Source organism: Corvus hawaiiensis, chromosome 23 (genome assembly GCF_020740725.1).
Source record: "Corvus hawaiiensis isolate bCorHaw1 chromosome 23, bCorHaw1.pri.cur, whole genome shotgun sequence".
NCBI classification, from domain to species: Eukaryota; Metazoa; Chordata; class Aves; order Passeriformes; family Corvidae; genus Corvus; species Corvus hawaiiensis.
Genome location: NC_063235.1, coordinates 5,995,635 through 6,023,564, shown reverse-complemented (window position 1 = coordinate 6,023,564; position 27,930 = coordinate 5,995,635). Strand labels below are relative to the sequence as shown.

The 27,930-nt window shown below is 48.3% G+C and overlaps 3 protein-coding genes and 1 long non-coding RNA gene across 11 annotated transcripts; 1 reads left to right on the top strand and 3 right to left on the bottom strand.

Annotated features, from left to right (window-relative positions):
* Window positions 1–874: 874 nt before the first annotated feature.
* LOC125337306 (zinc finger and BTB domain-containing protein 8A-like) lies at window positions 875–9,387 on the bottom strand. 4 transcript variants are annotated; one of them, XM_048326863.1, is made up of 4 exons: window positions 6,986–9,387; window positions 4,605–5,575; window positions 3,477–3,646; window positions 875–1,978 (listed from the first exon to the last, which is right to left on the bottom strand). In XM_048326863.1, exons 2-4 carry the CDS (start codon window positions 5,545–5,547, stop codon window positions 1,646–1,648), a joined length of 1,446 nt encoding a protein of 481 aa, XP_048182820.1. In that variant the 5' UTR covers window positions 5,548–5,575; window positions 6,986–9,387; the 3' UTR covers window positions 875–1,645. The 4 variants fall into 4 exon arrangements, with proteins under 4 accessions (XP_048182820.1, XP_048182819.1, XP_048182822.1 ...); XM_048326862.1 differs by lacking the exon at window positions 6,986–9,387 and adding an exon at window positions 6,630–6,927; XM_048326865.1 differs by lacking the exon at window positions 6,986–9,387 and adding an exon at window positions 6,306–6,355.
* A 98-nt stretch (window positions 9,388–9,485) lies between these two features.
* Window positions 9,486–15,358, bottom strand: ZBTB8A (zinc finger and BTB domain containing 8A). 4 transcript variants are annotated; one of them, XM_048326869.1, is made up of 4 exons: window positions 15,213–15,358; window positions 12,865–13,832; window positions 12,139–12,308; window positions 9,486–11,744 (listed from the first exon to the last, which is right to left on the bottom strand). In XM_048326869.1, exons 2-4 carry the CDS (start codon window positions 13,802–13,804, stop codon window positions 11,412–11,414), a joined length of 1,443 nt encoding a protein of 480 aa, XP_048182826.1. In that variant the 5' UTR covers window positions 13,805–13,832; window positions 15,213–15,358; the 3' UTR covers window positions 9,486–11,411. The 4 variants fall into 4 exon arrangements, with proteins under 4 accessions (XP_048182826.1, XP_048182823.1, XP_048182824.1 ...); XM_048326866.1 differs by lacking the exon at window positions 15,213–15,358 and adding an exon at window positions 14,861–14,947; XM_048326867.1 differs by lacking the exon at window positions 15,213–15,358 and adding an exon at window positions 14,837–14,910.
* On the top strand, window positions 14,913–17,814 carry LOC125337311. Its single transcript, XR_007208010.1, has 2 exons — window positions 14,913–15,017; window positions 15,267–17,814. It is a non-coding gene; the product is annotated as an uncharacterized LOC125337311 (long non-coding RNA).
* Window positions 17,815–18,227: 413 nt separating this feature from the next.
* Window positions 18,228–27,876, bottom strand: ZBTB8B (zinc finger and BTB domain containing 8B). 2 transcript variants are annotated; one of them, XM_048326871.1, is made up of 4 exons: window positions 27,842–27,876; window positions 26,380–27,288; window positions 23,209–23,387; window positions 18,228–21,860 (listed from the first exon to the last, which is right to left on the bottom strand). In XM_048326871.1, exons 2-4 carry the CDS (start codon window positions 27,284–27,286, stop codon window positions 21,546–21,548), a joined length of 1,401 nt encoding a protein of 466 aa, XP_048182828.1. In that variant the 5' UTR covers window positions 27,287–27,288; window positions 27,842–27,876; the 3' UTR covers window positions 18,228–21,545. The 2 variants fall into 2 exon arrangements, with proteins under 2 accessions (XP_048182828.1, XP_048182827.1); XM_048326870.1 differs by lacking the exon at window positions 27,842–27,876 and adding an exon at window positions 27,711–27,803.
* Between the last annotated feature and the right edge of the window lie 54 nt (window positions 27,877–27,930).

Genomic DNA, 27,930 nt, shown 5'->3' with positions numbered 1-27,930 from the left:
TGGTAGTGGCAGGTTTCAGCTCACAGTGCTGCTCTCCCAGGGCTTTACAGGAGACCACTGAGACAATTAACTACTTGAAGGTGGGTAATTAAAAAACACCCTTAGACTGCAAACCCTTTAGGGGGATGTCAAAGGATCCTGTTCATGCAGGGTAGAGTGATGAAGTACTTGGAAAAGACCTGCATTGGTGGTTACTAAATGTACAAATCTCAAGGAAAACTGAAAAAGGCTGGAGATTGGGAGAGCATTAGGGAATTTTTCCAGAAGCTTGCCCCATTCTCAGTTTTCCTGAGTTTAATGGCAGCTGTTGGAGGCAGAGCCTGGATGTGGATCAATATGGCTGTTCTCAAATTCTCTGTGGGGAATTTCTGCTTTCTTGGCAGTAACTTCAGGCTACAGATGCTGCTACCGGGAAAGGAAACACAGCATCAAATGAGACATGAGACCAAACAGTGGCTCTTTATCAGGAGTACCCACTGGGAATGCCATTCTCTGCTCTCAGGCAGAAGGTTTTATTTTTTAATCATTTTAGTACCGAGTGTTTTTAGTTTCTCTACCAAGTGTAGGTTCTCTGAGCCAAGTGACTGGGGAAATAAATACGACTAAGAAAGCTAAAGAGACTCCAGAATTACAAAGGTTGCTTAACCTCTGAGGGAAACTGTGCTTATAAAAAATGTTTTCATGCTGTCAAGCACCCTAAAGTTATACAAGCAGGAGAGCCTTTCTAAAGTAGCTCCATGATCTTAAGGCATAAATGTCCCATTGAAATTCGAGGGACTTGGCCTCTTTATTCCTAGAGTAAGATAGATGGGTTTAAGCAAATCTTGCATCAATCCTGGAAAAAAAAAAAATGGAAAAAACCTGACAACTGTACTTCCAGTGATTGCACTTTTATTTTCCTTGGAACCACGTTGGTGTATCTTTCTATAAAATTCACAGTACAAAAAAAAAGGCAAGTTCATACTACCCAAGTGCACTACAGATGCTCTGGTCACCTACTCTACTCTGGCTGTGGGAGTTCCTAAATCATGCTTTTCTCAACTATAAGAAGCAGTAAGTTCACTGAGAAAACAAATCTCTGGTAAATAGGTTCTTCAGCAGGAAGAATTCCACTTGTTTCCTTCACTCCTTTCTTAGGAAGTTTCTGATGCCTTATGTACAAATTAATTACAGTATCAGCAAAAAAAAGTGGTTTAACATTTCTCAGCTGCTCACCTCAGTACGAGTTTTTCCAAAGCAAATCAGCAATATTTGTTTTTTAAAAATCTGCATCGTACAGAACCTTTGTAGAACTGTAAATTGATTCACACTTTCACAATGAGTGGGAGCTCTGAGCAAGTCTTCGATGAAATATAAAACAATTCTCCTAAATAGTTTCCAGATAATAAATGAGCAGCTGGACTTCGATGTTCCTTGTGGGTCCCTTCCAATTCAGGCTATTTTATGATTCTCAGTACTTTCTGCATGACATTTACAAGCAATTACACTGTTCCATGTGGGCAAAACAACTTGTTTCAGTCCAAATTTTGCTTCTCAGAATAGAATTTTAGCAATACTTCATTTTATTAAAAGTAGTAAACCAGCATTAGTTGGTAGGACACGAGTCATTTAATCTTGAACCCACCAATAACAAATACACAAAGATCTACCTAAGATTTGGCTTCACCTTTTCCTCTGCCTCATCTGGAATATCATCGTTATTGTGTCGGACAACCAAATTATAGGGCTCCTCCTCCATTGTCTCTTCATCTGATTTCTGCTCCTCTTCCAAAGCCCATTTGGGCCGTTTGTTGCCCGTGGAGGACACAGGAGAATGTTCAGATGCATCGAAATCCTCGGGGATGCTATCAAAATTGGCTTCTGCCAAGCACTTGTGGCACAGTCTGTAGCGTCGAGTCCCTTGCTGGACCACGCAGCCCGTGAGCTCCGTGACGTGGCGCTTGCACTTCCTGCAGATCAGTTTGCCAGCTTGGTGGATCTGAAAGCATTTCAAATTTGGGAAGTCAGCCTTTGTGGGAACCCAGAGTGCCGAGAATATTTCTCTGCCTGTTTTTAAGGGTTCTTACCCCCCTGAACAACGCTGGTTTAGCTTCAAACCTTGGAAAACATTACCAACAGTCAGACAACAACTAGAAAATACAGTGGTGGGAATTAGGTGATAGACTGGAAATACAGTGGTGGGAATTAGGTGATAGACTGGGAAATGCAGTGGTGGGAATTAGGTGATAGACTAGAAAATACAGTGGTGGGAATTAGGTGATAGACTGGGAAATGCAGTGGTGGGAATTAGGTGATAGACTGGAAATACAGTGGTGGGAATTAGGTGATAGACTATGATGTAAGATTGTCACAGGGTGAAAAATTTAGAGGTTTTGGGCTTCTCTTTGTAGTAAATAGATGAGAGTAAGAAATATCAAAATGGAGGATTGTTGTTGTTCTCTAAACCTTCTTCTCCTTCTTCTACTACTCCATGTTCTGCAGTAAAAGTGGTTTGGGATGATTGGATAGAAAATTCCGCAGTTCCTGCCCGTGTTACTGAATAATTGGTAGGAAAGTGAAAATAATGGACATTTTTAGTAACTATTGGTTAAAATATCTTTAAAAGGCGGTGTAAATCTTGATAGAGAGGCCTCACTCCTGCTTTCTGTGCTCTGTGCTGTACCTGGGTCACGCTGGTGGCTCTGTTCCTCTGATAAGACTTCATAAACAACTATCTGGAAGCACTGAAACTCCAGGAAAAGTCTCAGTTTATCTTTGAAACTCCTTGCAAGGACTTTCAGAAAATTCTCTCCCATCAGGAGGGACTAGATTTATGGCATGGTAAAGTGTCAAGCCTTCATCCTTTTTTTAGACAGTGAAAACGTGCTGAATCGTGCTAAAAGAATGACATTTTAAATACAATTTGCCACGTTAAATAATGAACAATTCCAGCTGACGTGCTGCTTTTCTGGCGTTGGGTGTGAAATGCCTACACAGCTGCCACTGATGCCGTGAAGATTTTTTGCCTTTTCTTTTATACCCCTGTTGTACCTTTTTACAACTCCTGTATTCTCAGTGCTTTTTGCCTCCATTCTTGGACTTGTTTGTCAAGCTGAGAGACTCAACATTTTAGAAGCTTCGTAGCCAGGGATCAGTGTGCCCCAGAGCCCAAGGTGCTCTCCAGAACACATTCTGTAAACTCAGATAGAACCATCCAGGGGAAGGCTCCTTGGGGAGGGGGGCTCACTCGAGCCTCTCCTTGGGGAATCTTTGATAGATCTGCTAATTAGAAAAACCTAGAATGTTATACCCAATGTTGGGGGGGAGAGACACTCGGTGGGTGCATCTCAGTGCATATGACCTGGACGTGTGCACCTAAGGATCCTTAAAATAAATACCAAATTAAAATCCCTTTTCCCCTTCTAACCGTGTATGACTCTTGATTTTAAGACCAGGGAAAGGCATCACCACCAGTGAACCCTGGTGGGTTTTCCTACCGTTTGGAAGTGGTTCCGGAGGTGCTCCAGGCGGGTGAACCTCTTCCCGCAGGCCTCGCAGGGGTAGGGCCGCTCCCCGGTGTGACACCGCAGGTGACGCTTCAGGTCCGCGCGGCGCTTCACGGTGTGGGTGCAGAACGGGCACTTGAAGCGCATCCGGGGCAGGTCACCTGGCAGGGACAGGGCACACAGCAGAGCCTGGATTGCTGCACTTTCATCAGTGTTCAGCTTCAAATACGTGATAGCTCTAATTTCCTTTAAATAGGAGAAATCTCCAAATATTTGGGATATTTGGATGCTTCTGTAAGTATATATTATATGTAAGTATATAATGATACATAAAATACAGGCTTTGGGGGATATAGATTTGTTAGATTTATATATACATATATTTCCCACAACTTCCATTTTTATTGTGTTAATTGGCCACTTGATGGTGTTTTCTTACTGACAATATTTTTTAGATATACAGGTGATCATAAATACGCACCTATTTATATATAGCTGTCATATCTGACTCTTCCACCAGCTAATGGTTCATAGCTTTGACATTTATAATCTCTGTGTGATATATAAAGATGCCTTTAGCATATGCAATTATGATCTACAGATGTGTTCATCTCCAACAGAATGCACGTGGGAATGAACCTGTCAGCTTTGTTCCACCCTCTCCAGGTAGGTGATATCAGCAGTGTGGCCAAACAGCCACGAAGCTTGGGCTGGTTGGACCCCAAAATGCAATATCCCAGCAATGCCAGGACCTCTCATGTGAAGGACTCAGGTTGGACTGAGGTTGAACACTTCTGTTACTGCCAAATAGTGGAGAAATTTAGTCCTTCAGGTCCCCAAGTCAGTTACAGCCCTTGAGGCTTCATTAAACTCTACTTGGGCCCAAATAATCAGGCATGTTTTGGTTGAACTTTACAGAATACCTGGATCAGCCTGTCTCTCCCATTCCAATTCCCATGCCCTGTTCTGGCTGCAAAATCTTAATGTTAGCACTAAAATTGAGTAGACAAAATCACCTCTAATTCTAGGCATCATTTTGGTTTCTATGCAGCCATACAAATTCGCTCCAAATCATCACCTGAATTCTCCTAAATAAAACCAAACTTTTCCATTGTTTACCTTCATTCCAGCTACTCATCACCCCTAAAATTGTGGGCATTGAGGTGTACAGTTCTTCTGCCTTTAACTCCATGAACTCGGGAGTTCTGGAAAGTTCTTGTTCTAGCTGAGTAACTGACCACCTCTTGGGTACCGCCTCTGCTCCGTGATGATATCCATAATCATCCCGATCCACGGCGTTCTCGGCATCAAACTCGGCCTCCTCTTCCCCCCGGGAGATGTGACCGGAATCCGAGGCTCCGGCTCGCTCCGCTCTGTCCGATTTGCACCCTCCCAGCTCCCGGCTCTGCGACAGCCCCAGGTGCTTGCGGCGCTTCCTCGTGGAGCCCTGTTTCCTGCCTCTTTTGGACAGCTGGGTTTCTGCCCGCTGCAGGATCACCTGTGAGGACAGGTAGCTGCTGTAACTGCTCCAGGAGTTTTCATTCCCGTTAGGCTTTTCATCCGGGATCGAGTAGGAACGCCGGGGGTTGCTCTTTGCTTTCCTTCGGGAGCGATAAAGAGTCGGGCGGGCGGGTTCAGTGCTCGCACTTTTGGCCGAGAGGCTGAGGTAATGATCCTTTTCCTTTTCATTAATATCCAGTGAGGACTTAATGAAGGTCTTACAGACATTGAGGATATCTGTCATCTGCAGATAGCTGGCAGCTGACATGACTTCGATCACATTCTGACCCGTTAAAGACAATATCCCTGAATACACAAAGTCCAGGATAACCATGAACGTCTCTGGAGAGAAGACCTCAAATGTGGCTATTGTTGGCTGACTCGTCTCCTTCGAGCTCTGCGAAAGGAGCATTTTGAAGTAGCCACTGCTGGCAAACAGCACATTGCGATGGGCTTTGAAGACCTTTCCCTCCACCAGGATGTTGCAGTCACAGAACAAGTCCTGCTTCCGCTGTTCGTTCAGCTGCTCCAGGAGGTGAGACTGGTGGGAAGAAATCTCCATTCCAGGCTGGAAGTAAGGGGAAGGTTTGCTGTAAAGGAAAAAACATCATCATGCCAATCTAAATCAATGATGCTGAATCCTAATTTAAAGAGATGACTCTCTTAAATTTAAAACAACTCCATCACATTCCCAATATATCTCCAAACTCCCTGCGGCTGCTACTCTGCAGAACAAGAGAGAAGAAACTTAAGAACTCCAAAAGAGGTGAAAAGATATCCCAGCGGGATTACTCCGTATCCCAAAAGAACGAAAATTATGCCGACCAAGCCATGATGGTTCTCAGACTGGGCAAGAGAACTTGGCCCTCCCGCCGTGGGCAGAGTCGCGGCTGACGCGGGTCGGCGGTGGGCGCAGCCTCTGCCCCGGCGCCTCGGGGCCGCTCGAATGCGGCGGCAGCGCCCCGGGGCCGCCGCCCGCCCGGCGCGGACCCCCCGGCATTGGCCGCGGCCGCCGTCACTCACCCGCCCGCCCGGCGGAATTGGCCGCTCGCTCCGCGGCAGCCCGGGACGCCCGACGGTGCCGGAGCAGCTCCGCCGGCGCCGGAGCAGCTCCGCCGGCGCGGAGTCGCCTCCCGGCCCCGCTGCCGCCGCGGGGACCGCAGCGCCCGCCAGCCCCGGCCGGCTGCGCGCTCCCCTCCGCCCGCACGGACCGCCCCGGGCCGGGCGTGCCGCCCGCAGCCGCCTGCGGGAACGGAGCCGCGTTTGCCGCTCCGCCACAGCCCCCCGTGTCCCCGCCCGGTGCCGGCCGCCCGTGCTTACCCGGGCCGGTGCCGCTCCCGTCCCGCCGCCCGCGCCCCCTCCGCGGGCAGCGCTCCGCCGCCCCCGCTCCGCTCCCGCCGCGCCCCCGCCGCCCGCCCCGCGCAGCCCCTTTGTGTCCGCGCCCGGGGCTGCAAATGGCGCCCGCCGGGGACGCGGCAGCCCCGGCACCGGGCGGCACCGAGCGGCACCGGGCTGCCCGAGGCGCCCGCGGACACTGCGCAGCCCCGCGCCCTCCTCGCCGCCGCCCGCTCGCAGCCGCCGTCAGCCCCGTCGCCCGCCCGGTCCTTCCCATCGGTGCAGAGCAGTACGGGAGCCGCCACTCACCGGCGGGGTGCTGCGGGCGGCTGCCGCCGAGCCGGGGGGAGCGGGCGGTGGCTGCGGGGTCCCCGGCCCCGCCTCGGGGCTCGCCGTGCCTGGAGGCGACGCGCCGCTGCTCCCGCAGCCCCGAGCCCTGCGAGCCCGAACGGGAGAGAAACAAAAGGTATTTGCTGACGTGGGCGTTGGACAGAGACGCCCGAGGGCTGGGGACACAATTAAAGGGGCAACGCACCGATTGCAGCCGCAGCCCAGCGCCTGCCTCGGCCCGAGCGCCCCGCGGCCGCCGCCGCTCGCCGCTTCCCACACCCACATGCTGCCCCGGAGGCCGCTGCCCTGCTCACACAAAGCTTTGTTGTTGCTACCTTTGTGTGTAGAGGGAAGGAGCCACCTGAACGGGAGAGATCCGGAGCTCCGCGGTGTAGGATTAATGACATTAAGTCGATATCGCAGCTTTTTTATAACGGGATTTTTGTATTCAGACAGTGAGGATAATCCCAAAGCAAAGCGCTGCACGTAGGAGTGCAAGACACAGATTGTCCTGTTTTCCCTTCTGGGTGGAAAATGGAATCAGGATGCCTGTTAGAAGACAAGACACTTTCAAATTCGTGCTTGTTAGATGAGATTCTTTCAGTCTTATTCCGCCAGATCATGGAATAATTTTGAGAAGGAAGCTCTGCAGTCATCGGTACATTCCCCTCCTCAGAGCAGGCTGCATGAACCTGGTAAAGAACAGTTCCCATTTCCACAGTCAAGCGTCGGGTGAGATCTTCAACAGTGTTTAATTTAGTCCAGCAGCTAAGCCAAGATAGGGAAGGCTCTTTCCAGCCACTCCTCCCAATTTTCCTTACAAAATCTCTTGTTCTGTGTTCTTGCTCTGTTTAAAATCTTGATGCACTGAATAAGCCTCCTCTTTGCATTTCATGAGTTAAATAGGATGAAAGGTTATGCCTCCAATGTAGAAGGGTTTTAAGTTAAACAGTATAGAAAATATTTAACTAAATGCTATTATAAGCTTTTCTTAGTAGCTTATCAACTTATACGCATCACTCAACAGACAGTGTTGGTACAGATTTGTACCGAATGGAAAAATTCCGCAGGCAAGGACTGGAGGATTATAACATCCTTTTCTTTAAAACTCAATCTTTTGGGCAGAATTGGAGAATTTTTCTTCTATTTCATTTCTGTACATGTTGCCTCCAACCAACAGTAATTAAAATATAAGGTAGACATAGGCACGGCTCTGTAATGGGATAACTCTGACAGTGACCAGATGCTGCAAGGAAGAAATGTATATTCCATCATTTTATACCCAACAGAGTGTTTTGTGGGTTTTTTTTTTTCCCCTAAGTTATCATTGAAAACTTGAGATGGATCCCAAAATCCTGGAGGATGGAACATTCTGCAGAGCCAAGAGTAAAGGAAGGATACCTGCAGCAGTCAGTGTCAGCCCTCTGTGAGAGATCTGTGGGCTTTCAGGTATTTTCAAAGCCACCCTAAATCAATATTTTTGCTTTTTTTCCTTATGTCAATTCTTTAGAACTGGAATAGAATCCAAATTACAAAAGGTTGGAAAGGGAGATTCCTTCTGAAGTCAGGTTTTTGAGGTCTGTCTTTTTCTTTTCAATTTAAGGAGGGGTTCCTAACAGTTTAACCTTTAAGATAAGGACAAGTGACATTTTTTTGGACTGTAAATACAAATGTTTAGGTAATTTAATGGGGAAAAAAAAAAAAAAAAAAGGGAAATGATGTGAAAGAACTAATCAAGCATCACACAAGTCATAGGTTTATGTGGTAGAGAGAATTCTGTAAGAAACACCTGAAAAGGGGGAAAGGGAATTTTTGAATTCAGTATTTCAGCCTTTAAAGGATGGGAAGATATTGTCAGAAAATAAGGATCGTTAAGAGGTGAGACATTAATCAGAGGATGATGAACTTTGTCTTCACTCTTGACTGTGGCTTTGTGAACACAAAGTAAACACGAGCCAAGAAAAATAATCACAGAGTTCTTGGAAAAGACCTTTAAGATCAAGTCCAGCACTAAACCTTGTCCCTAAGAGACATGAAGATGAAAGAAATACAAGGAAATAAATAAATTCAGTGGGAACATCCCTATGTGGCCTTTACTTTCCTCCTTGAAAGGAAAGGAAATGTTACTTGTGCTGATGAGTGGCACATGATCCTCACAGAAATATGAAGAAGACAATCAGAGACAATGGAAGGAGACAAAAAAACCCCAAATATTTTCATTTAGAGAAAAAAAACCCAAGGGAAACATGGGACTGTAAAATGAAGGATGTGAAAAACAGAAGGCACTTAACATTGATCTTGTCTTGCAATACAAAAATAAGGAAACAACAACCAAAATTAAGGCAACAAATGTAAACACGGTAACTTTGAAAGAACAGAAAACATAACTGACCTGTGGGAATCGCAGTCTTGAGCTAAACCTCCAAGCTTAATAAGATACTTTAAAAATGACTACAGATATCTAGTTATGCTACTGAGAATAACAACATAGAAATCCAGAAAAAAAGCCCTTATTTGCCCGGCAAATCAACGATTAATCTGCCTGTGTTTAAAAACTAAAAGTCTTCCTATGGATAGATTGTTCCATTTGCCCATTTAGAGCCACTTCAGATCTTGTTCTGAAGCATGTGGTCCTCAGAATCCTTAGATTTATGGTATCTAATTAAATTGAGTATTGATCCAAAAATCCTTTTGCTTCTAAAAACACCCCCACTATTAAGAAACACTTAATAGGCTGACCTTTGCAGCTGGCAGTTAAGATTTCAGGCCTGGAGAGAACACTTCATTTTCCCCTCCCCTTCATCCATCCCCAAACACACAGAGACCAATTCCAGCCACTTTGTATCCCAGGCACTGATGCCTGGAATTTGTTGTCCAACTGTTTAATGGAAAGGGAAAGGGAAACAGCTGCGAAATTTGAGCAAAGTTTCTCCATATTCTTTTCAATATTTCTTGTTCTGTGCATTTGATTTAGTCCAGGTTGCTCAGGAATATTTCTTTGCCATTTAATAACAGGCATTTTAGGAGTTTAAAAGCTCCAAGAAATTAAATGTCTGTTTTCACACCAAGTCCGTTTTGTGGGCTGCTGACCAAGGGTCCCATAAAATCGAGGCAAGTGTAAGTCTTGTTTAAGGTGTTTTCATGTGGGTCATCACAAAGATTTTTAAGTCACCCCCTCCCCAAGTCTAAGCCAATGAATGATAATTTTTGTAGGAACAATAAAATACCATTTCTCGTGTCCTTGGGATGCTTCCCACGGAGGGGAGGGTGCTTAATGCTTACACTGAATTTAACATGAAGTTCTCAAGTTGTCATTTAAGAGACCTTGGGCTGGTGACCTGCAGCCTGGAATGAAAATGTTGCACTCTCTGGTCATGGTGATACAAGAAGGTTATACAGTTTTTACACAACTAAAAATAAAATAGAGACTTTTTAGCTGTCCCTGGGAAAGATTAAATAGTATATATATATAGAGAGATATATATATATGGGATTGTTGTGTAAGAAACCCCGGGGTTCAGCCAAACATGCTTACAAAGCTGTAAAAATGAAAAAAATATAGGTAATTTTTCTAAGTCTACAGCCATTGAGTTCTATGATCCCAAGATGAAGAATTGGAATTAACACTCAGGTCTGTCCAAGGAACACAGAGCAGCAGCAGCACCCCGGGAGCATCTTCTGCTCCTCTCCTGTTGACAGTGCTGGGTAAGAGAAACTCACTAAGCAACAAAACCAAGTAGCTTCTTTTGTTAGAGAAGTCAAATTTCTTCATCATTACTCATCTCTGTAAGCCTAATTGTAGATGAAATGACACAAATCTGGTGTCTAGAACTTCCAGTACATCTCGATCTCGCTGGCATATGGTACAGACTGGAAAAGGTTCACAGAATTCAATATCCTGAGCTGGAAGGGACCCACAAGGATCATCCAAGTCCAACTCCTTGCCCTGCACCCCAACAATCCCACCATGTCTGGGCACTTTTGAGAGGTTTCCAAAAAAAAAAAGGGAGTATTTTAATAGTGCTTATTAAAACAGCCCAGTCTGAGATCCCAATTTTGAGACTAAAACATCTACTGGCATCAATTAATGATCCAAATTTTTAATCAGTTTGTCTCTGATACGTTAAGCATTCATGTGCTTATTTTCTTTTAAAGAAATAGGTCTGGAACGAATGATCTACTAAAGATTCACCTTATCCTAATAAATTTTACAAAAGTCCTTTTCCAGACAAAAGTGCCAAAACATTTTGAATGCTCTTCCTTAATTAGCTGCCTTTTTCCTTATCTTAACATGAAGAATTCATGACATTTCATGGAAGATTCTCTTCACTTCTGAACACTCAAGAGAGGGTGTCTGGGGTCTCTATACTTTGTTTGTTGCCCAATGATATAAACCCCACCTCTCTGCAGGTGTAAAAAATGGGCAATTTACAGTAATCTGTGACTTTGTCTTAAGTATTTAGACCTCACTCCCTTGCAAGAGGGCTTTGAGACGTGCCCCGTTGCCTGCTGGAAAAATTATCCATGTAATACTGCAGTTTCCTTGTTTATCCATTATTTCATGACGGATTCTTTTTACCAAAACAACTTCTGGGGGTTCTGATAACAAACCAGAATGGCCTCAATGACGTGTCCATAAATACATGCAAGTCTGGACCTGTTCAACCACATGTCTCTGTAGGATCACCAACAGCTGGCAGAGGGCACATGGTCACAGTGCATTCTCCCTCTTCCACGGAATTCCCACTCCTCATCTTCCAACTACCTAATATTTGGTTTCACTTCCTTCTCCTCTGCTTCATCCTCGCTGTCATCCACTTGCTGGATGACCAAGTCGGTCGAGCCATCCTCCACGATCTCCACGTCAGACCTGTTGTCTTCCCCGTAGTGCCACCTGGAATCCTTATCCCCATCCTGTGGGAATTCCAGAGGTGCCTCAGCCTCCAAGTCAATGCGGATGCTGTCTATGCCAGCCTCTGCCAGGCACTCGTTGCAGAGTCTGTAGCGACGGGTCCCCTCCTGGACCACTTGTCCCGTCAGCTCGGTCACGTGGCGCTTGCACTTCCTGCAGATGGGCTTGCACGCCTGGTGGATCTGGGAAAATGGGAATGGATGGATTTGATAAAGCATCCACCAAAAGGGGGGGGTTTTGGAGATGACAAAAAGTAGGGTTGGAGCAGCGTCAAATCGTAGCGTTAACTCGATTTGAGAGACATCAAACAGGGAACCGTGCCAGCCCAGGCACGGTAATTGGCCACAGGAGCTCTCACAGGCTGCAGAGAGCAGAACCTCTGCAAGCCATCAATTACCCAACAAATTCCTCCCCTTTCCTGCAAATTACCCCTCAATTTGACTGCAACCAAACCAAATTAATTTTCTATTCCCTCTTCTTTACAGGAGTCATTAGATCAACCAGATACACTCACACTGTGTTTAATTAGCCAGATTTACACATTAAATAAATCATGCAGGTGCTAAAAATACTCACAGTTCGAAAATGGCTGCTGAGGTGATCCAGCCTGCTGAATCTCTTCCCACACGCCTCGCAGGGGTACGGCCGCTCTCCCGTGTGACAGCGAAGGTGACGCTTGAGGTCGGCTTTTCTCTTCACCACGTGGCTGCAGAACGGGCACTTGAACCTCATCCTGGCCAGGTCATCTATATTTCATCAGAAGATAATGGTATTTAAAAAAAAAAAAAAAATCAAAGTCATGCTCTAGGAAAAGGTGTTTCATGTGAAGAATAGCACATGAGTTTTATTAGAAACAGTATTCAGAGGTGGTTTCAAGCACAAGGATTGCACAGGAGTGCAACAAAGGAGGAGTGGACCATTGGCTGTGTTAACACAGACCAGGCAAAGCCAGCTGGAACAGGGCTTGGAGCAACCTGGGATAGTGAAAAGTGTCCCTGCCCATGGCAGGGAATGGAACAAGTTGGGCTTTAAGGTCCTTTCCAACCATAACCATTCTGTGAAAACGAGCTTAAAAATCTCCCCACTTAAATTCATTTTGAAAGGCCAGCTTTATACCCCAGGTACTTCAATCACCTAAAATTATTTTAAAATAACGAGTTAAACTTTCCAAACCTACATTTCTGGACAATACATCTGTCTTTTTGGCAGTAGTGCTGTACTATTGAGTAAGATCTATTTTCTCAGGGCTGGAACAGAGCACTACCAGGTGTCTGTGTACCTTCAGCACCAAACCCCACTCACCTTCAGCCCAGCTCCCCATGACTCCCAGGATGGAAGGCATGCTCCCGTACTGCTCCTCAGCTTTAGAAGACTTGGATTTACTGGAGGAGCGGGGTGACTCGTGCTCCTGCTGTGACACAGCCAAGCCCCTGGGCATCACCTCAGCCCCTTGGCCGAATTGATAGCCCACGTGAGGAGCTTCAACCTCCGTGTCGATGTGAACTTGCTCCTCGGCCGGCGCGGCGTGGCCCGCGGGCTCGGCAGCCCTGTCCTCCAGCTTGCTTGATTTATAGTGGGGGATGTCAGAGGGTTGCTGCAGCCCCAGGTGCCGGGATTTCTTGATGGAATCCTGCCGCTGCTCGTGTTTGGACAGCTGCTGCTGGGCATTTCTTTGAGAGGTGGGGTAATAGTTGAAATTGCTCCAAGCATTCCCGCCCATCATACAAGTCCCAGGGTCTGGGCTTGAGTGGGAATGTGGGGGGCTGCTCTCTGCCCTCCACCCTCCACTGTACACACAGGATCGGTCCACGCCGTTGGAACTCACATCTTTGTCTGACAGGCTGAAGTAGCGATCCTTCTCCTTCTCACTGATGTCCAGCGAGGACTTTATGAAGGTTTTACACACGCTGATCACATCGGTCATCTGCAGATAGCTGGCGGCCGACATGACTTCGATCACATTCTGACCGGTGAGGGACAATTTGCCTGAATACACAAAATCTAGGATAACTGTGAAGGTGTCAGGAGAAAAGGCCTGGAATGTGGCTGTTGTGGACTGACTCGTTTCCTTCGAGCTCTGCGAAAGGAGCATTTTGAAGTAGCCACTGCTGGCAAACAGCACATTGCGATGGGCTTTGAAGACCTTCCCCTCCACCAGGATGTTGCAGTCACAGAACAAGTCCTGCCTGCGCTGCTCATTTAGTTGCTGCAAGAGGTGAAACTGGTGAGAAGAAATCTCCATCCCAGAAAAGATGAAATGAAACGTCGCTCTAAAAAAATGAAGAAAATCATTACACTCTTGACTTCAATGCTGCGTAACTCAGCCAAAGATGTCAGACCCAATTTTACGGCTACCTTTACAAATAGTCTCATTTCTTTATATCTATAAATACATTTAAACCACGATATGCCCAACCATAGATTCATTTTGCAAGAAGACAAGAGCGATGACAAAGCCAAGACCGTGTTATTTGGCAGAGACGGGAGCATCTCCATCCCCAGGATGCGGGGCTGGACTCGTGCCGCCCGCTGGAGCTGCGCAGCCTTCAGGCAGCTCCGGGAAGACGAGGAGCCAACAGCAGCTGCGGCTGGACCGCGACCGTGCCCCGAACCGGCGATTCCGCCTCGCCCCGCTCCGCCTGGGCTCCAGCCCCGCCGCCGCCGCCACCGCCGAAAGCTCCGGGAGCGAGGCTCGGCGGCAGCGCCCCGGGCCCCCCGGCATTGGCCGCGGCCGCCGTCACTCACCCGCCCGCCCGGTCTCCGGCAGCCGGGGACGCCCGACGGCGCCGGAGCCTCCCGGCCCCGCTGCCGCCGCGGGGACCGCAGCGCCCGCCAGCCCCGGCCGGCTGCGCGCTCCCCTCCGCCCGCACGGACCGCCCCGGGCCGGGCGTGCCGCCCGCAGCCGCCTGCGGGAACGGAGCCGCGTTTGCCGCTCCGCCACAGCCCCCCGTGTCCCCGCCCGGTGCCCAGCGCCCGGTGCCGCTCCCGTCCCGCCGCCCGGAGCCCCCTCTCGCCGCCGCCCGCCCCGCGCAGCCCCTTTGTGTCCGCGCCCGGGGCTGCAAATGGCGCCCGCCGGGGACGCGGCAGCCCCGGCTCCGGGCGGCACCGGGCGGCACCGGGCGGCACCGAGCGGCTCCGGGCGGCACCGGGCGGCACCGGGCGGCCCGAGGCGCCCGCGGACACTACGCAGCCCCGCGCCCTCCTCGCCGCCCCTCGCAACCGGGCTGGCTGCGGGGCCCTTTCCGCCCCAAACCCAGCGCCCTGCCCGGCCTACCGGCGTGCGGGAGCCGCCACTCACCGGCGGGGTGCTGCGGGCGGCTGCCGCCGAGCCGGGGGGAGCGGGCGGTGGCTGCGGGGTCCCCGGCCCCGCCTCGGGGCTCGCCGTGCCTGGAGGCGACGCGCCGCTGCTCCCGCAGCCCCGAGCCCTGCGAGCCCGAACGGGAGAGAAACAAAAGGTATTTGCTGACGTGGGCGTTGGACAGAGACGCCCGAGGGCTGGGGACACAATTAAAGGGGCAACGCACCGATTGCAGCCGCAGCCCAGCGCCTGCCTCGGCCCGAGCGCCCCGCGGCCGCCGCCGCTCGCCGCTTCCCACACCCACATGCTGCCCCGGAGGGGATGGGATGCCCTAGATGCCTCCTTTTCACACCTTTATCTATAGCGCGGGCCTCGATGACCCAAATCCTTCTCCTTTCTCTCGCAGCATCCTCCAAAGGAGATGTGACATCTTCTTTTCTCTGTTGGTATCTGTTATCTTCTGAAGAAAGCATGTCTGAAAGCGAAACCTGGACCTCTCACCTTCTCTCCCTCGAAGTTGAGTGTCTTTCTCCTTCCTCTTCTTACCACCAGGGTCTTTTCTGTGATTTTGACGCCCCAGTTATTTTTCATAAATATTTATTTTCCCATGGAAACCATTCTTCCTTAACCGAGTCTTTTGTGGCATTTTTAGCCTTCCGTTCCCTAACTTCAGACTTTCCACCTTGAAACAATTCATCTCTCTTTCCCCAGTGTAGCAAAATTGACTAAAGACTCTTTATCTAGAAGATAACAATTCAAAGACTCTTTCCTTTGATCATTAGAAGCATTCTCCCACTAATTAATATACATTTATTCATCTCCAATTTTTATCCATTCATATTTTGTATATATATGTATATGGGTTTTATATATGTAACAATATTTTTTCCAGCTTATTTCCCCTTTTTTTATAAACTTTCTTAGTTTTGTAGATTCTCCTTTCAAACTCAGGCCATGCTCTTAAAATCTTCATGAAAGCCATTTTGCTTCTGTAAGATTCTGCTCTAAATTAATCATTCTTGAACATGAAACAACTGAAAATCCACACCAGCTTCTCGTAGCTCTCACCACTGAGAAATAAAGAAGACAGCCGACTAAACAATCAGTTTAATATAAACCAGAACATCTATTTGTAGTATCAGGTTTTAATACCTCTTGAATTCACGCCTTCAAAGTTTCTTTCTGCCTGTCAAGCCAGCTAAGTCACACCTCTTTCTATTTAACATGGAATCACAGAATCCCAGGATGGTTGGGGTTGGAAAGGTCCTTAAAGACCATGGGCAGGGACACTTTCCACTAGACCAGGTTGCTCTACATATTTTTATTCCACATTTATGCCCGATTTATTTCATCGGCTGAAAGCTTCCCTTGGAAAAGTGTTACCTGTAGGTATTTGTTCTGTTTGACCTGCCTGGGTGGTGCTTTCACTCGTCTGTCAGTGGGGGTTTGTGTCGATGTCAACAGGAGCTCGAGGGTTCTCCATCTGCCAGGAACAGGCAATAGAATTTAAAAAATATGAGGAAAATGTTCAGTGATATCTAGAGTAGCTTAATTAGAATTTTTAAAGATGCTACGAGTGCTTTCCTCAGAGCACTTCCTGCTCACTGCTCTGTGCTGTGGATCCACGAACAGCCACGGAACAAACTTTGGTTTTCTCATACGTGGGGCTGATTTCACCCTGTTGTGCACAACAATGCGTCCCAAACAATCCCAGACATTCAGTGAGGTTTTCTGGTTCGTGTTTCTAAATTTTAGAGCCCTTGATTCCAGCTGAGAAAGTCCCACTTGAAGTTGAGATGCTGTTTGGAGAGTTCATCCAGGGGGAATGTGCTTGGCAGCTGGGTGAAGGAGGTGAAGGAGGTGCTCCTCACAGCAAGAGTGTTGCAGAGCAAGGCTGAGAGTCTGCTCTTCAGAGAAGAATTTACCAATTACTCTAAAAAAATTCCATTTTTCTTGCTGATACAAAAATTGACGTACATTTCTCCTTGGGTTTGGTAATCAAACGTGATTAACGGTAATAATATATAAAGGTATCGTGTCTTATATAATAATAGTTTAATTAACAGTAATGCCAGGTAAAAGAAATGCTCCTCAAGAATCACAGCCCTCAGTGATGGTGCACTTTCCAACTTTAAATATCCAGGGATATTTTTTACCGAGGAAAAACTCAAGAACCTGTGCCAGAACAACTTAAGGAAGAGTTCAAAGCCTAGGAATTAATTAAGATTGAGACTACAATTTGCATGTGATCACTGCCAGCCCGGATTTGGGTTGACTTCATTTGCATCATCGTTCGTGTCCTCAGCTTTCCCGAGGACCAAACCAGGGCAGTTGAATCGAGTCGGAGCCGCACCTTCTCTTCAAGCACAAATCCCAACCTCCAGGTACAAATCCCCGCAGCCTCGGGGTCCCCGGGACATCGCTTCCTGCTTCAAAATGAACGGGAAATCCCAATGCCCTGTCCTAAAGCCCAGGGAGGAATCTTCCCTCTGGCAGCAAGGTACAATTTAGGAAAAGAAGGAAATTTGGTGGCAGCGTTTCCAGGAGCTGCTCGCGCATCTCAGCAGGATTTGTCAGGAACTTCATCTACGAGGGAGCCCAAACCCCTCATCCTGTTCCAGCAGGACAATTAAAACCCCTCGTTAAATTCTTTATCGTCACTCGGAACACCCAAATGTCCCTTATTTGCATACAGCTCGCGTTGGTGATTTAGGGCTGCATCCAAACGATTCTCCTCCCCAAATCATTAGGGAGTTCTTTGACACCCTCTGATGGCCCTTGGCTGCCCCTGCTCTCCTGCTTCCCTCCCTCCTCGCCTCACAAAAAATGCTTTTCACCAAGGGTGGAGACAACCACCCTCACCCCCTCTTGAGTTCTTCAGCGCCTCACATCTTTCATGGGGGGGGAAAAAAAAAAAAAAAGGAAAAATTGTGTATTTGCCGCGAGAGCGTTTGTGAAATAGTCGATATAATTCAAAATTATCTGGAAAGAATATTTGGGATGCTGTTCTCCCCGTCCCCATGTGCATTTCCTCCTAGCTGGGATCGGGGTTTGCCTCCCAGAAATGAAAAGTTTTAAAAGGAGTTTAAAAAGTTAACATAAAACTACAAAGACTGTTAAGAAAACCAAATCAGTGTTAATAAAATAAAAGATTTTCTAAAAATTTCCCTTGGCTGGGGTTGAAGTGAATAGGACCCTTTTAGTTTTTTCTGATTTTTCTTGCAAACTAACTGTCCCCAGAAATAGATCTATTCATTTTTCAGTTGGATTAATGAAATGGGAATATTAATTATTTAATTTTAATGCAAGAAATTGAAACTAGGCACTCTCAGGTTTACTCAGTCAACATTTGAACAGTAAAAAAAAATCCAAGCAACCCTCTCAGAGAGTTTTATTTTCTAGACAATCAAAAAACTCCAGAATGCTCCAAGATCCACAAATATATTTCAGTCACTTCTACAAATAAGGTTCAGTTTATAAGAATTTGTCATCGTTACTGGACTAAAGGACTTCGGTTATGAAACTGTCTTACAAAACAGCAGGAAATTAAACGAGCACAGTTGGAAGATTTACAAGGGCTTTGCACCAAGAGGTGAAATGCACTACAAATACCAGTGCAGCATGTATTCCTTCAGTGAAATACAGTGCATTTCTGTGCAAAAATACATTAAAATGTGTATTCCTAAACAAAGTCAAGTACGACGAGCTAAGACTTCAAGATATGTCACCTGCACGGCCTTTAAAAACCTTTGAGAACGAGATTCTATTAGAAATAACTCCCCTAAAAACGACATTTTTTGATTCTCCAGCAAGCACCAGAGGAAGCTTTTTAAACAGCCAACATCATTTTCTCAAAGCTTGTAGAGGCTGGGTCTACAAATGGAAGATTTCAGGGGAAAAAACATCCAGAAAACGAAGTGGGAAGCACAAGCAAAGGGATTTACATGAACTACACCCTCTTCTACATCCAAAGGCTGAAAGGACTCCACGGAAAACAAAGCAGCACAAAAAAATGACAATTCAACAGGAAACCCCGAGTTTGGTGGTGCCTTTCCCTGGGGAAAAGCTGCCCCCCGCCCACCCCACACCCCTGACAGCTCCATTCTCTAGGCACAAGACACACAAGAAACAATCTCTAAGACCAAAGAGAGCAGGGTGAAGGAAAAGGTCTCTGCAGCCATTCCTGCAGCTCTTGCACCACCCAGACTTCCCGAGGGTTTCCCTGCTCCCAGTGTCTCCACAGGCTCAGAGTCAGCAGAGCTCGGCCATGCCAGGAGCTTCCCAACCTTGTGGAGCACGAGCCAGGACCAGGCTCAGCTGATATTCCAGGTCTAGTGGCTTCTACCAATATTTACAATGAGGTGGAATCTTCCTTGACCAGAACTGGGGAGGCCTGGTCATTAAATATCATTTTGGATCCCTATTTACATTCCTGCCCCGCTTCCATCAGCAAGCAAGTCTCCCAACAAACACGGGTGATCTGTGGCTCATTCCCAGGTGCTCTCAAGGCAGAAAGTCCCTCCTTCATCTCCTTTATCACCCTTTGGTGTTGGATGGACTCACCAAAAATCCAGCAGTCCAAAAGACAAGCCCTGGGAGGCTGGAAGAGGCATTTCCAAATGTTCCAGCAAAATTTACAAGCCCCACATTTAGCTCAGGTTTTCAAGAGCACCGAGGAGCCAAAACCACAGCAGGATTTTCAGAGGAGCTCAGCTCCAAATGTGGCACCCACCTGAGTTGTCCCTCCAATGTCCCTTAACTCAGATGGACTAAAACAGGAGCTGTAGAGCAGGGAATTCTGTAAAGGTCTTGTCTCAGCTACTACAAACTCAGATTTACAGGTGACCTGGAACAGGGATGACTGAAACTCACCCAAACGAAGGGATAGAAAATAAAACCAGCACATTCCATGGTGACATTCATCACGAACTTGGACCAGACCACTTCAAAAGAAGTCTCTTTACCTTTTGCTCTCTTCAGCAGCCAGCAGTAAAGTGAATTCTTTAAGAAGAACCTCGTTTCTTCTTTCCTCATCCTACCTGGTGTGGCAATGAACCCTTGGCTGCACTTGTGAGAGCACAATCAGCTCTGGCAAATAAATCTGACATCACAGTGGGACTGTTTCACTGCTGGATGAAGGAGAGGGAGAAGCTGAGTTGCTCTTTTCCAGCATATGAAACAAAAGCACGAGGTATGCAGAAAAAAACCCCTGGTTAAATCAGAGGGCTCTTGGGTTTTTTAGGTTTGCCAAGTGTAAAATCTTTACACCAAAACCCTCAAGAAACACCGCCTCAAGTGGGAGGAACTGCTCCCTCTTTGTCAGCCAAATCTGTCTACAGAATTCTGATCCAGCACTTGCTCCAGGCAAAAAGGCTCATCAAATTTGCCTTTTCGTGAAACACTTGGGAACAGCAGAGGGAAGAAGCATTAACAGTCTGATTTCACAGTATATTTCAGTTTTGTCCCTTTGTCAGGGAACAGGAGGTCACCCCTAAGCAAACAGGCTTTCTCTTGGTGGTGGGTTTTCTCCTAAAGCTTCCCAGCCTGAGTTTTGATAGCTCTTAGCAACTTGCTGCTGGAAAGGTGACAAAATCTCACCTCCTTTGAAAACCTTTAGCTGCCCCAGCAAAGAAACAGGAGGCTCACAGTGGAGTATTTTAGAAAAAATAAATAAATTCTGGATAAAATCGCAAAACATAAACCATGAGAGGATCCCCGAATTCTAAAAGAAATTACAGTAAAAGAGAAAGAAAAGGATTCCAAAAGGGCATTCAGAGCTCTTTGACAGCATTGCTCAGATATTTCACTGCTCCTCAGCTACACCAGGTGTGGATCTGGTTATTCAATCTGCCAGAGTCAGAATTCCCAAGGAACCTGCCTGACAGCTTTTAACTCCTACTGTAAAAAGCTGAAAAGAATTTGGGCTTTTCTCTTAGTCCAGGCCACTAAGACACCATTATTTGTGCTTGATATTTAAGCCAAGCCTACTGATATCTGAGTGACATTAAAGACAGGGCTGAAGATCTGCAGCCTGAGCTCTTAGGAGAGGAAGATGCAGTAAAAATTCACAAAGAGAAGCTTGATCTCTAAATTCCTGCAATTAAGGACATGTGAGATGTGTTTATTCTTCCTGCTTATCCTTTCAGCAGCAGCATATTCTTGTTTTGTTTTCGTTATCCTGGTTTTTCTGCCCTGGTTTCCAGGTCAAACCCAGTCTCAGCAAACACTTAAGGTTCATAATTTAGGTAACACTGTCCTAAAGCAGAAGGATCACAGATTAGCTCGGAGAAGTCCCAAGGTAAGAGATGTAAATCACATTTTGTGTCATCTTCAGAGAAAAGATGGTGCCCCTTTCAGATCAGGGATTAAGGACCACAACTCATTATATGAAGAAACCTGTCCCTAAAACAACCCCGAGGTGTTCCACCTGCAAAACCAAAACCAGGGGGCAGAGAAACTGCTCGAATCCAACCTCTGTGAGCCCCAGGCAGAAGATTCCTCACAGATTTCTGGTGCACAGCGTTGAAAACTTAAAAAACCTTAAAAATTCCAATTCTCCCCGCTGTTGAATTAAAAACCAGAACAATAAAAACCAGCACAGTGTCACTGTGAGTGGGCAGATGTGCAGTTCTCTGTCCCAGACACTGCTGGGGAACCTCTCAGTGCTCCCCCTCTCCTCTCACTGCTACATCAGAGTTTCTCTGTCTGACAAACTCCGGTGGATTTCCTGCTTGTCATCGCCATCATCATCATCATCAGCTGCCTCATTTTCCTCACCAGACTCCACGTAGATGGGCCAATCGTTGTCAGCATCCCCTTTTTCCTGGCCTTCTGAGGCTGTTTCCATGAGGCTGAGGTTGATGGGCATGGAGTCCTCGTGGGTGGTGGTGACACAGGTGCAGCTGTCGCAGAGCCCGAAGCGCCGCAGCCCCTGGGACAGGCTGTTGGTGAAGGTTCTCCTGCAGCCCTTGCAGATGATGGGCTTGTTGGAGCGATGGACCTGCAGGGAAAAGAGCAAAATTGGGGGGGGAAAACCAGCAAAATTGGGGGGGAAAACCAGCAACCTGCTGGGTTGGGAGAGATTCCCAGAAGAGGAGAACAGCCACGCTTCAGCTGAAGGGGATTCCATCGTGATTCTGGCCTTAAAGGACAAAATCGTGGAATGGGTTGGGTTGGAAGGGACATCAAAGCTCATCCAGCCCATCCCTGCCATGGGCAGGGACACCTTCCCCAATCCCAGGTTGCTCCAAGCCCTGTCCAGCCTGGCCTGGGATACTTCCAGGAATAGGGAATTGACAACCTCACCACCCTCACAAGGCAGAATTCCTTCCCAGATCGAACAGACTGGGAAAACAAAATGCCTAAATCCTTACTGTGTGCTTCAGGAGAAATACCAAATATCCAATGGGGCAAAACAACGAACCAAATACTAATTATTATTATTATTATTATTATCATCATTATCATTATCATTATTATTATTAACTGAAAAGTTTCTCTCGCTTTGGCAACTGACACTTTACCATGCCATAAATCTAGTCCCTCCTGATGGGAGAGAATTTACTGAAAGTCCTTGCAAGGAGTTTCAAAGATAAACTGAGACTTTTCCTGGAGTTTCAGTGCTTCCAGATAGTTGTTTATGAAGTCTTATCAGAGGAACAGAGCCACCAGCGTGACCCAGGTACAGCACAGAGCACAGAAAGCAGGAGTGAGGCCTCTCTATCAAGATTTACACAGCTTTTAAAAGATATTTTAACCAATAGTTACTAAAAACGTCCATTAGTTTCACTTTCCTACCAATTATTCAGTAACACGGGCAGGAACTGCGGAATTTTCTATCCAATCATCCCAAACCACTTTTACTGCAGAACATGGAGTAGTAGAAGAAGGAGAAGAAGGTTTAGAGAACAACAACAATCCTCCATTTTGATATTTCTTACTCTCATCTATTTACTACAAAGAGAAGCCCAAAACCTCTAAATTTTTCACCCTGTGACAATCTTACATCATAGTCTATCACCTAATTCCCACCACTGTATTTCCCAGTCTATCACCTAATTCCCACCACTGTATTTCCAGTCTATCACCTAATTCCCACCACTGTATTTTCCAGTCTATCACCTAATTCCCACCACTGCATTTCCTAGTTCTTGTCTGATCCTTGGTAATTTTTTCCAAGGTTGGAGGTAAAACCAGCGTTGCTCAGGGCGGCAAAACCCCTTCAAAACAGAGAAACATTCTCAGCACTCCGGGTTCCTACAGGCAATTTCCTTCGGGAAATCCACCTGGAAAACGCCAAGAAAACCCTCGGAATCAACTCCCTGGTGGCCACAACCACCCAGACTCACGCTGAGCGCGTGGCTCCGCAGGTGCTCCTGGCGGGTGAAGCGCTTCCCGCAGGTCTCGCAGGGATAGGGCCTCTCCCCGGTGTGGGAGCGGATGTGGCGTTTGAGGATCCCCTTCTGCTTGGCCGTGTAGGGGCAGAAGGGGCACTTGTGCAGCTTGATGGGCACCACCAGCACGTCACCTTGGGGAGAAGAACACACAGCGCGGGGTTAGCTCAGTGTGGCGGTTTGGCTGAATTTTGAAATAGGTCCTCTGAGAGAAGGCACAACCATCCCTCCTCCCACCAGGCTGGGGGAAAAAGAAATTTTCCTCGAAGGGAAGTGAAGGAGATAAAGCTATTTATTTAGCAAACACACGGGAAAGGATAATAAGGCTAAATAATAAAATCGTTCTCTGTGGAGGAAAAACCTGGGGAAGTGTTAGAGTTCTCCCTTTGGTCTCCTTGGAGCTGGGGCTTGGCCCTCTGTGCCCGGTGGAAAGTCCTCCCGATGTGCTCTGAGGTTGAAGCAATCCAGTAGAAAAGGGAGAAAATCTGGCAGTCCAGCAGAAAAGGGAGAAAATTCCCGGAATTCCAGGGAAGGAAAAACAAAGCTCAACTCTCAGTCTCTCTCTGGAGAACAAGAAACTGAAACAACTGGCCAGAAGCTGACTGGAAAGCAGCAAACTGGGTGCTTCCTCCCTCCCCTGCTGCAGCTGGGGAAAAAAAACTTCTATCTCTGTGTGTGACCTTGAACAAGCTGCAAACTGCTTTGAAAAAGTTTTGCTCAGTTTTTTCCTTCCCCCTCTCAGGCTCAGTTTAGAGGCATAGAAAAGCACAGGAATTAATTTCTGGGCATGGGCAGCGATATGGGATCCACATCCTAAAGTCACCCCAAGGACACTCAGGCACCTCGGGTTGGCTCCTCGTCCTGCTCGCTGCAAAGCTGAGGCCAGAGAGCTGCACTGGGCCCTCTCCCTGGGCTTGGCTTACCTGGGCTTTCCTCAGCTGGTGCCATTGCAGAATTCATGCAGCTGCAGACGCCCTGTTGCTCATTTTATTTTAAGAATATTTAATGAAGTACCAAAAATCTGCTTTTGGTGCGATGGGGTCTCTGCTCCATCTCAGCCACTTCCTTTTTTTTTGGTAATTATTAAACCATTAACATTAAACAGCATCAGCAACGAAAACCTTGAGCACAAACTGCAGGCAGGAATAGCACATTTTGTCCAAGTGCTTTTATATTTAGATCTGAAAATATGACTCTTTGTTTCTACTGCCCTCCTGCTGGGAATAGCACGATGAAAGACTCCCAATATATTTCCTGACAATGTTTTGCTGTTCCTAAAACCAAACCACAAGTATTACACAATTTATGGAGTCAGGTGCAAGAAGAAAATTAAACTTGAAGATCCCATTTTACATAAACATGGGCACTGCCAAGTTTTTCAGCACCAGCCCAGCTTCCCTTCCAGCAGAAAGGTGGAGATGTGATGCCAAAGGATTAATTTTCCCTGTTCCAGGCACTGATTCAGGGAAATGTTTTGTGTGTCAAGCAGGTGAGGTTGCAGAGCATCCTTTGTATTAAGGTTTATCCAACCCACTATCAAAAAAGGTGTGTCTGGTGTTAATGGTGTGAGCCAGAGTCATCTCACCCCATTCTGGAGCTTCCCAAAGGATTGCAAATCCCTGCTGGGCGTTTAGAGCTTCATTAAAACCCCAACCAACCCAGTTCTTAGTCCTGCCTTGCTTCCAGTGCTCTGCAGGTGCCTGTTTCCCTTCCATCTGCTGTGAAGGGGACCAGGGTGATGGAACAGAGGTGGACACGTGAAAGGAAGTGGTGTTTATCTCTTCTGTTGACCTGAGTGCACCATTCTGGTACCAGGACTTCGCATTTCTCATTTCTGGTGCCTTATGAGGAAGCTGAGGCAGCAGCACCACTGAAAGCTGAGAAGCTCCCACTCTCCTCGCTGCTACAATGTCCTGGTTTAGCACAGAAACAGAAGGAATGGAAGGTTTGGTTTCTTTTCCCTCACTCCTACTCAAAACCCATCTCCCACTGATTGCTGCTGCACTGTCAGGACACCTGATGTTCCCTGTCAAACTCTGGAAGCATTTCCCTTTTCATGACTCATTAACAGCCTGGAGATGTTGAGAGAGGGAAGAAGAGAAGCCAAGTTTGTGTGTTGGATGTTCTCACCCTGCCACACGTGGAAAAGCAGCAGCCTGAGTGGTGCCAGCCCTGCTCTGAGAGCTGCTGGTGGCACTGAACCTGGATTTGTGATTTTATCAGTGCCTGATTGGAAAGCAGAGAGGATTTGTCAGTTTTATTGGCTTTGAGATTGCACAGGCAGCTTGAGCTGATGTGAAAATAAACTTGTGTGCTGCCCACAGCGCTGTGGCATTTGTCACATCCTCGGCACCTGTGGCACTTGCAGTTTGTCAGAGCCACCTCCTGTCTTCACAAGGCTGTTTGGACAAGGCACTTATCAAAAACCAGATAAAATGCCCAAATCTTTATTGTCCACATCAGGAGAAATGCACATGGGCCTGATTTTCTTCTTCTCCAGGTGCCTGACACTGCTGCCAGGAAATATTCCTGAGATATTCCAACTGGTGCTGGGCTCGGGGCAGCAGCAGAACCTCAGTGACCAGCAGCTCAGAAGTGACAAAAGCCTCATCTTTATGCTATACCACAGAGTTTAAGGCTTTCAGTGCTCCTAAAGGACTTGTAGGGATCCCTCAGTGTTGGATAAAACTGATTCCTGCCCTCTGAAATTCCAAGCAGGAGCAAACAGAGCAGCACTGGCAGGAGCTCCAGTGGGATGAGCTCCTGCTGCAGCAGGTCGTGCAGCAGATCCCTCTTGTGGCAGCTCAGCTGCTGTTGGATTGCTCTTAATGATTTTTAAAAACGCACCTGCCTTTCAACGAGGTCCCAGTGAGTTTATTAAAGCAGAATCGCCCCCACTGGAGTCTGAGGGGTGATTTGGGAGCTGCAGAGCTGTCAGGAATACTCACCTCCCACGGGCTGCACCGAACAAACGAGTACAGCTGCTTTTCAAGTGCACAACAAGAGTTTATTTCACTGTGCCAAAATATTCAGCAATATATTCCTCAACAAGAGTCACAAAAGAAGCGGCCCAACAAAGCTGTTCCCTCCTCAACTCCACAGGCTGCACCCCCCGAGTCCTCTCACCTGTGTCCTCACCATACCAGTCGCTGTGAATGTCCATCATGGAACTCACGGCGACTCCTGCATCCTCAGCCCTACCCTCAAATCCCCGGACAAAGTGATGCACCACGTCCTCCTTCCTCTGAGCCGAGCTGTTGCGCAGCAGAGCCTCCAGGAACTGCTTCATGTGGTAATTATTGCAGGCCAGCTCCACGGGCTGCCCCTCTTCCATCTGCTCCAGGGACAGCGGCGCGGGGAACTGCGGCAGCCGCTCGCCCACCTCCACCTCCACCTCGTCGGGGTCGAACTCCACTTTGGGTTCCACCCCTTTGGGCAGCGAGGGGTCATCGGGGCAGTCACTGCTCAGGGGGTCCCTGACCACCAGCTCCAGGGTGCTGCAGTCCTCGCAGGGAGGCTCCCGCTGGCATTGTGGAATCCTCTCCTTCTCCTGCAGGCAGGACGCGGGGGCGGAGCTCTTGGGGCCGAGGGAGGTGCCCTCCCTGGCTGAGCTCCCGCTGTCAGCCTGGTAGAAAGCCGCTTCCCTCTCGATCTTCCTGCAGATGTCCAAGGAGGACCTGATGTACGTTTTGCAGAAGTTGACCACGTCGGTCATCTGCAGGTAGCTGGCGGCCGACATCACCTCGATCACGTTCTCCCCGCACAGATCCAGCTTCCCGGAGTAGAGGAAATCCAGGATGATGGAGAAAGCCTCGGAGGTGACGATGTCCAGCGAGGCCGTGCTGTGGCGGCCGCTGTCCTGGATGTAGTGGATGAGCAGCGCTCGGAAGTAGCCGCTGTTGGCGAACAGGATGTTCTTGTGGGCTTTGAAGATCCTGCCCTCCACGATGATGCTGCAGTCGCAGAAGAAATCCCGCTTGCGCTGCTCGTTCAGCTCCCCCAGCAGTTTGGTGTAGTACGACTGCACCTCCATGGCTGTGCCGGGAACAGAGCGAGCCGTCAGCACCGGGACCCGCGGGGACACCGCCGCTGCCACCCCCTGCCAGCGCCGCGGGGACACCGCGGGGACCCGGGACAGGGGGGGAGACCCCGGCAAGAACCGTCCTGCGCGGCCCTGCGGGTCCCACACCCCTCCAAGGACCGTCCCGCCCGGTACCGGGAGTCCCACACCTTGCCAAGGACCGTCCCGCCCGGTACCGGGTATCCTATACCCCTCCAAGGACCGTCCCGCCCGGTACCGGGTATCCTATACCCCTTCAAGGACCGTCCCGCCCAGTACCGGGGATCCCACACTCCTCCAAGGACCGTCCCGCCCGGTACCACGAGTTCCACATCCCGCCAAGGTCCCGGTACGCCCGGTCCCCCAGCATGCCCTAGAAGGCCAAGGAGCACCCTACCCGGTACCGGGATGCCCCGCCGCGCCAAGAACCATCCTGCTCCGTACTGGGACCCCTCCCTGCTCCAAGCACCGCCCTGCCCGGTCTGGAGGTGCCCCGGAACGCGGCCCTGCCCGGTGCCCATCGCTCACCTCCGCCCGGCCCCGCTCCCGGCCCCGCTCCCGGTCCCGCCCGGCCGCCGTAGCCGGGGCGCGCCCCCGGGGCGGGGCAGGAAGTGACG

Coding starts and splice junctions, on each gene's coding strand:
- ZBTB8B (XM_048326871.1), bottom strand. CDS start 27,286: ATGGAGGTGCAGTCGTACTACACCAAACTGCTGGGGGAGCTGAACGAG. Junction 23,388..26,379: donor CTGGTATGGTGAGGACACAG/GTGAGAGGACTC, acceptor CTTCTCCCCAAG/GTGACGTGCTGGTGGTGCCC. Junction 21,861..23,208: donor TGCGGAGCCACGCGCTCAGC/GTGAGTCTGGGT, acceptor TTTTCCCTGCAG/GTCCATCGCTCCAACAAGCC.
- ZBTB8A (XM_048326869.1), bottom strand. CDS start 13,804: ATGGAGATTTCTTCTCACCAGTTTCACCTCTTGCAGCAACTAAATGAG. Junction 12,309..12,864: donor CATGGGGAGCTGGGCTGAAG/GTGAGTGGGGTT, acceptor GATGAAATATAG/ATGACCTGGCCAGGATGAGG. Junction 11,745..12,138: donor TCAGCAGCCATTTTCGAACT/GTGAGTATTTTT, acceptor CCATTTTCCCAG/ATCCACCAGGCGTGCAAGCC.
- LOC125337306 (XM_048326863.1), bottom strand. CDS start 5,547: ATGGAGATTTCTTCCCACCAGTCTCACCTCCTGGAGCAGCTGAACGAA. Junction 3,647..4,604: donor GATGAGTAGCTGGAATGAAG/GTAAACAATGGA, acceptor TGTCCCTGCCAG/GTGACCTGCCCCGGATGCGC. Junction 1,979..3,476: donor TCCGGAACCACTTCCAAACG/GTAGGAAAACCC, acceptor AAATGCTTTCAG/ATCCACCAAGCTGGCAAACT.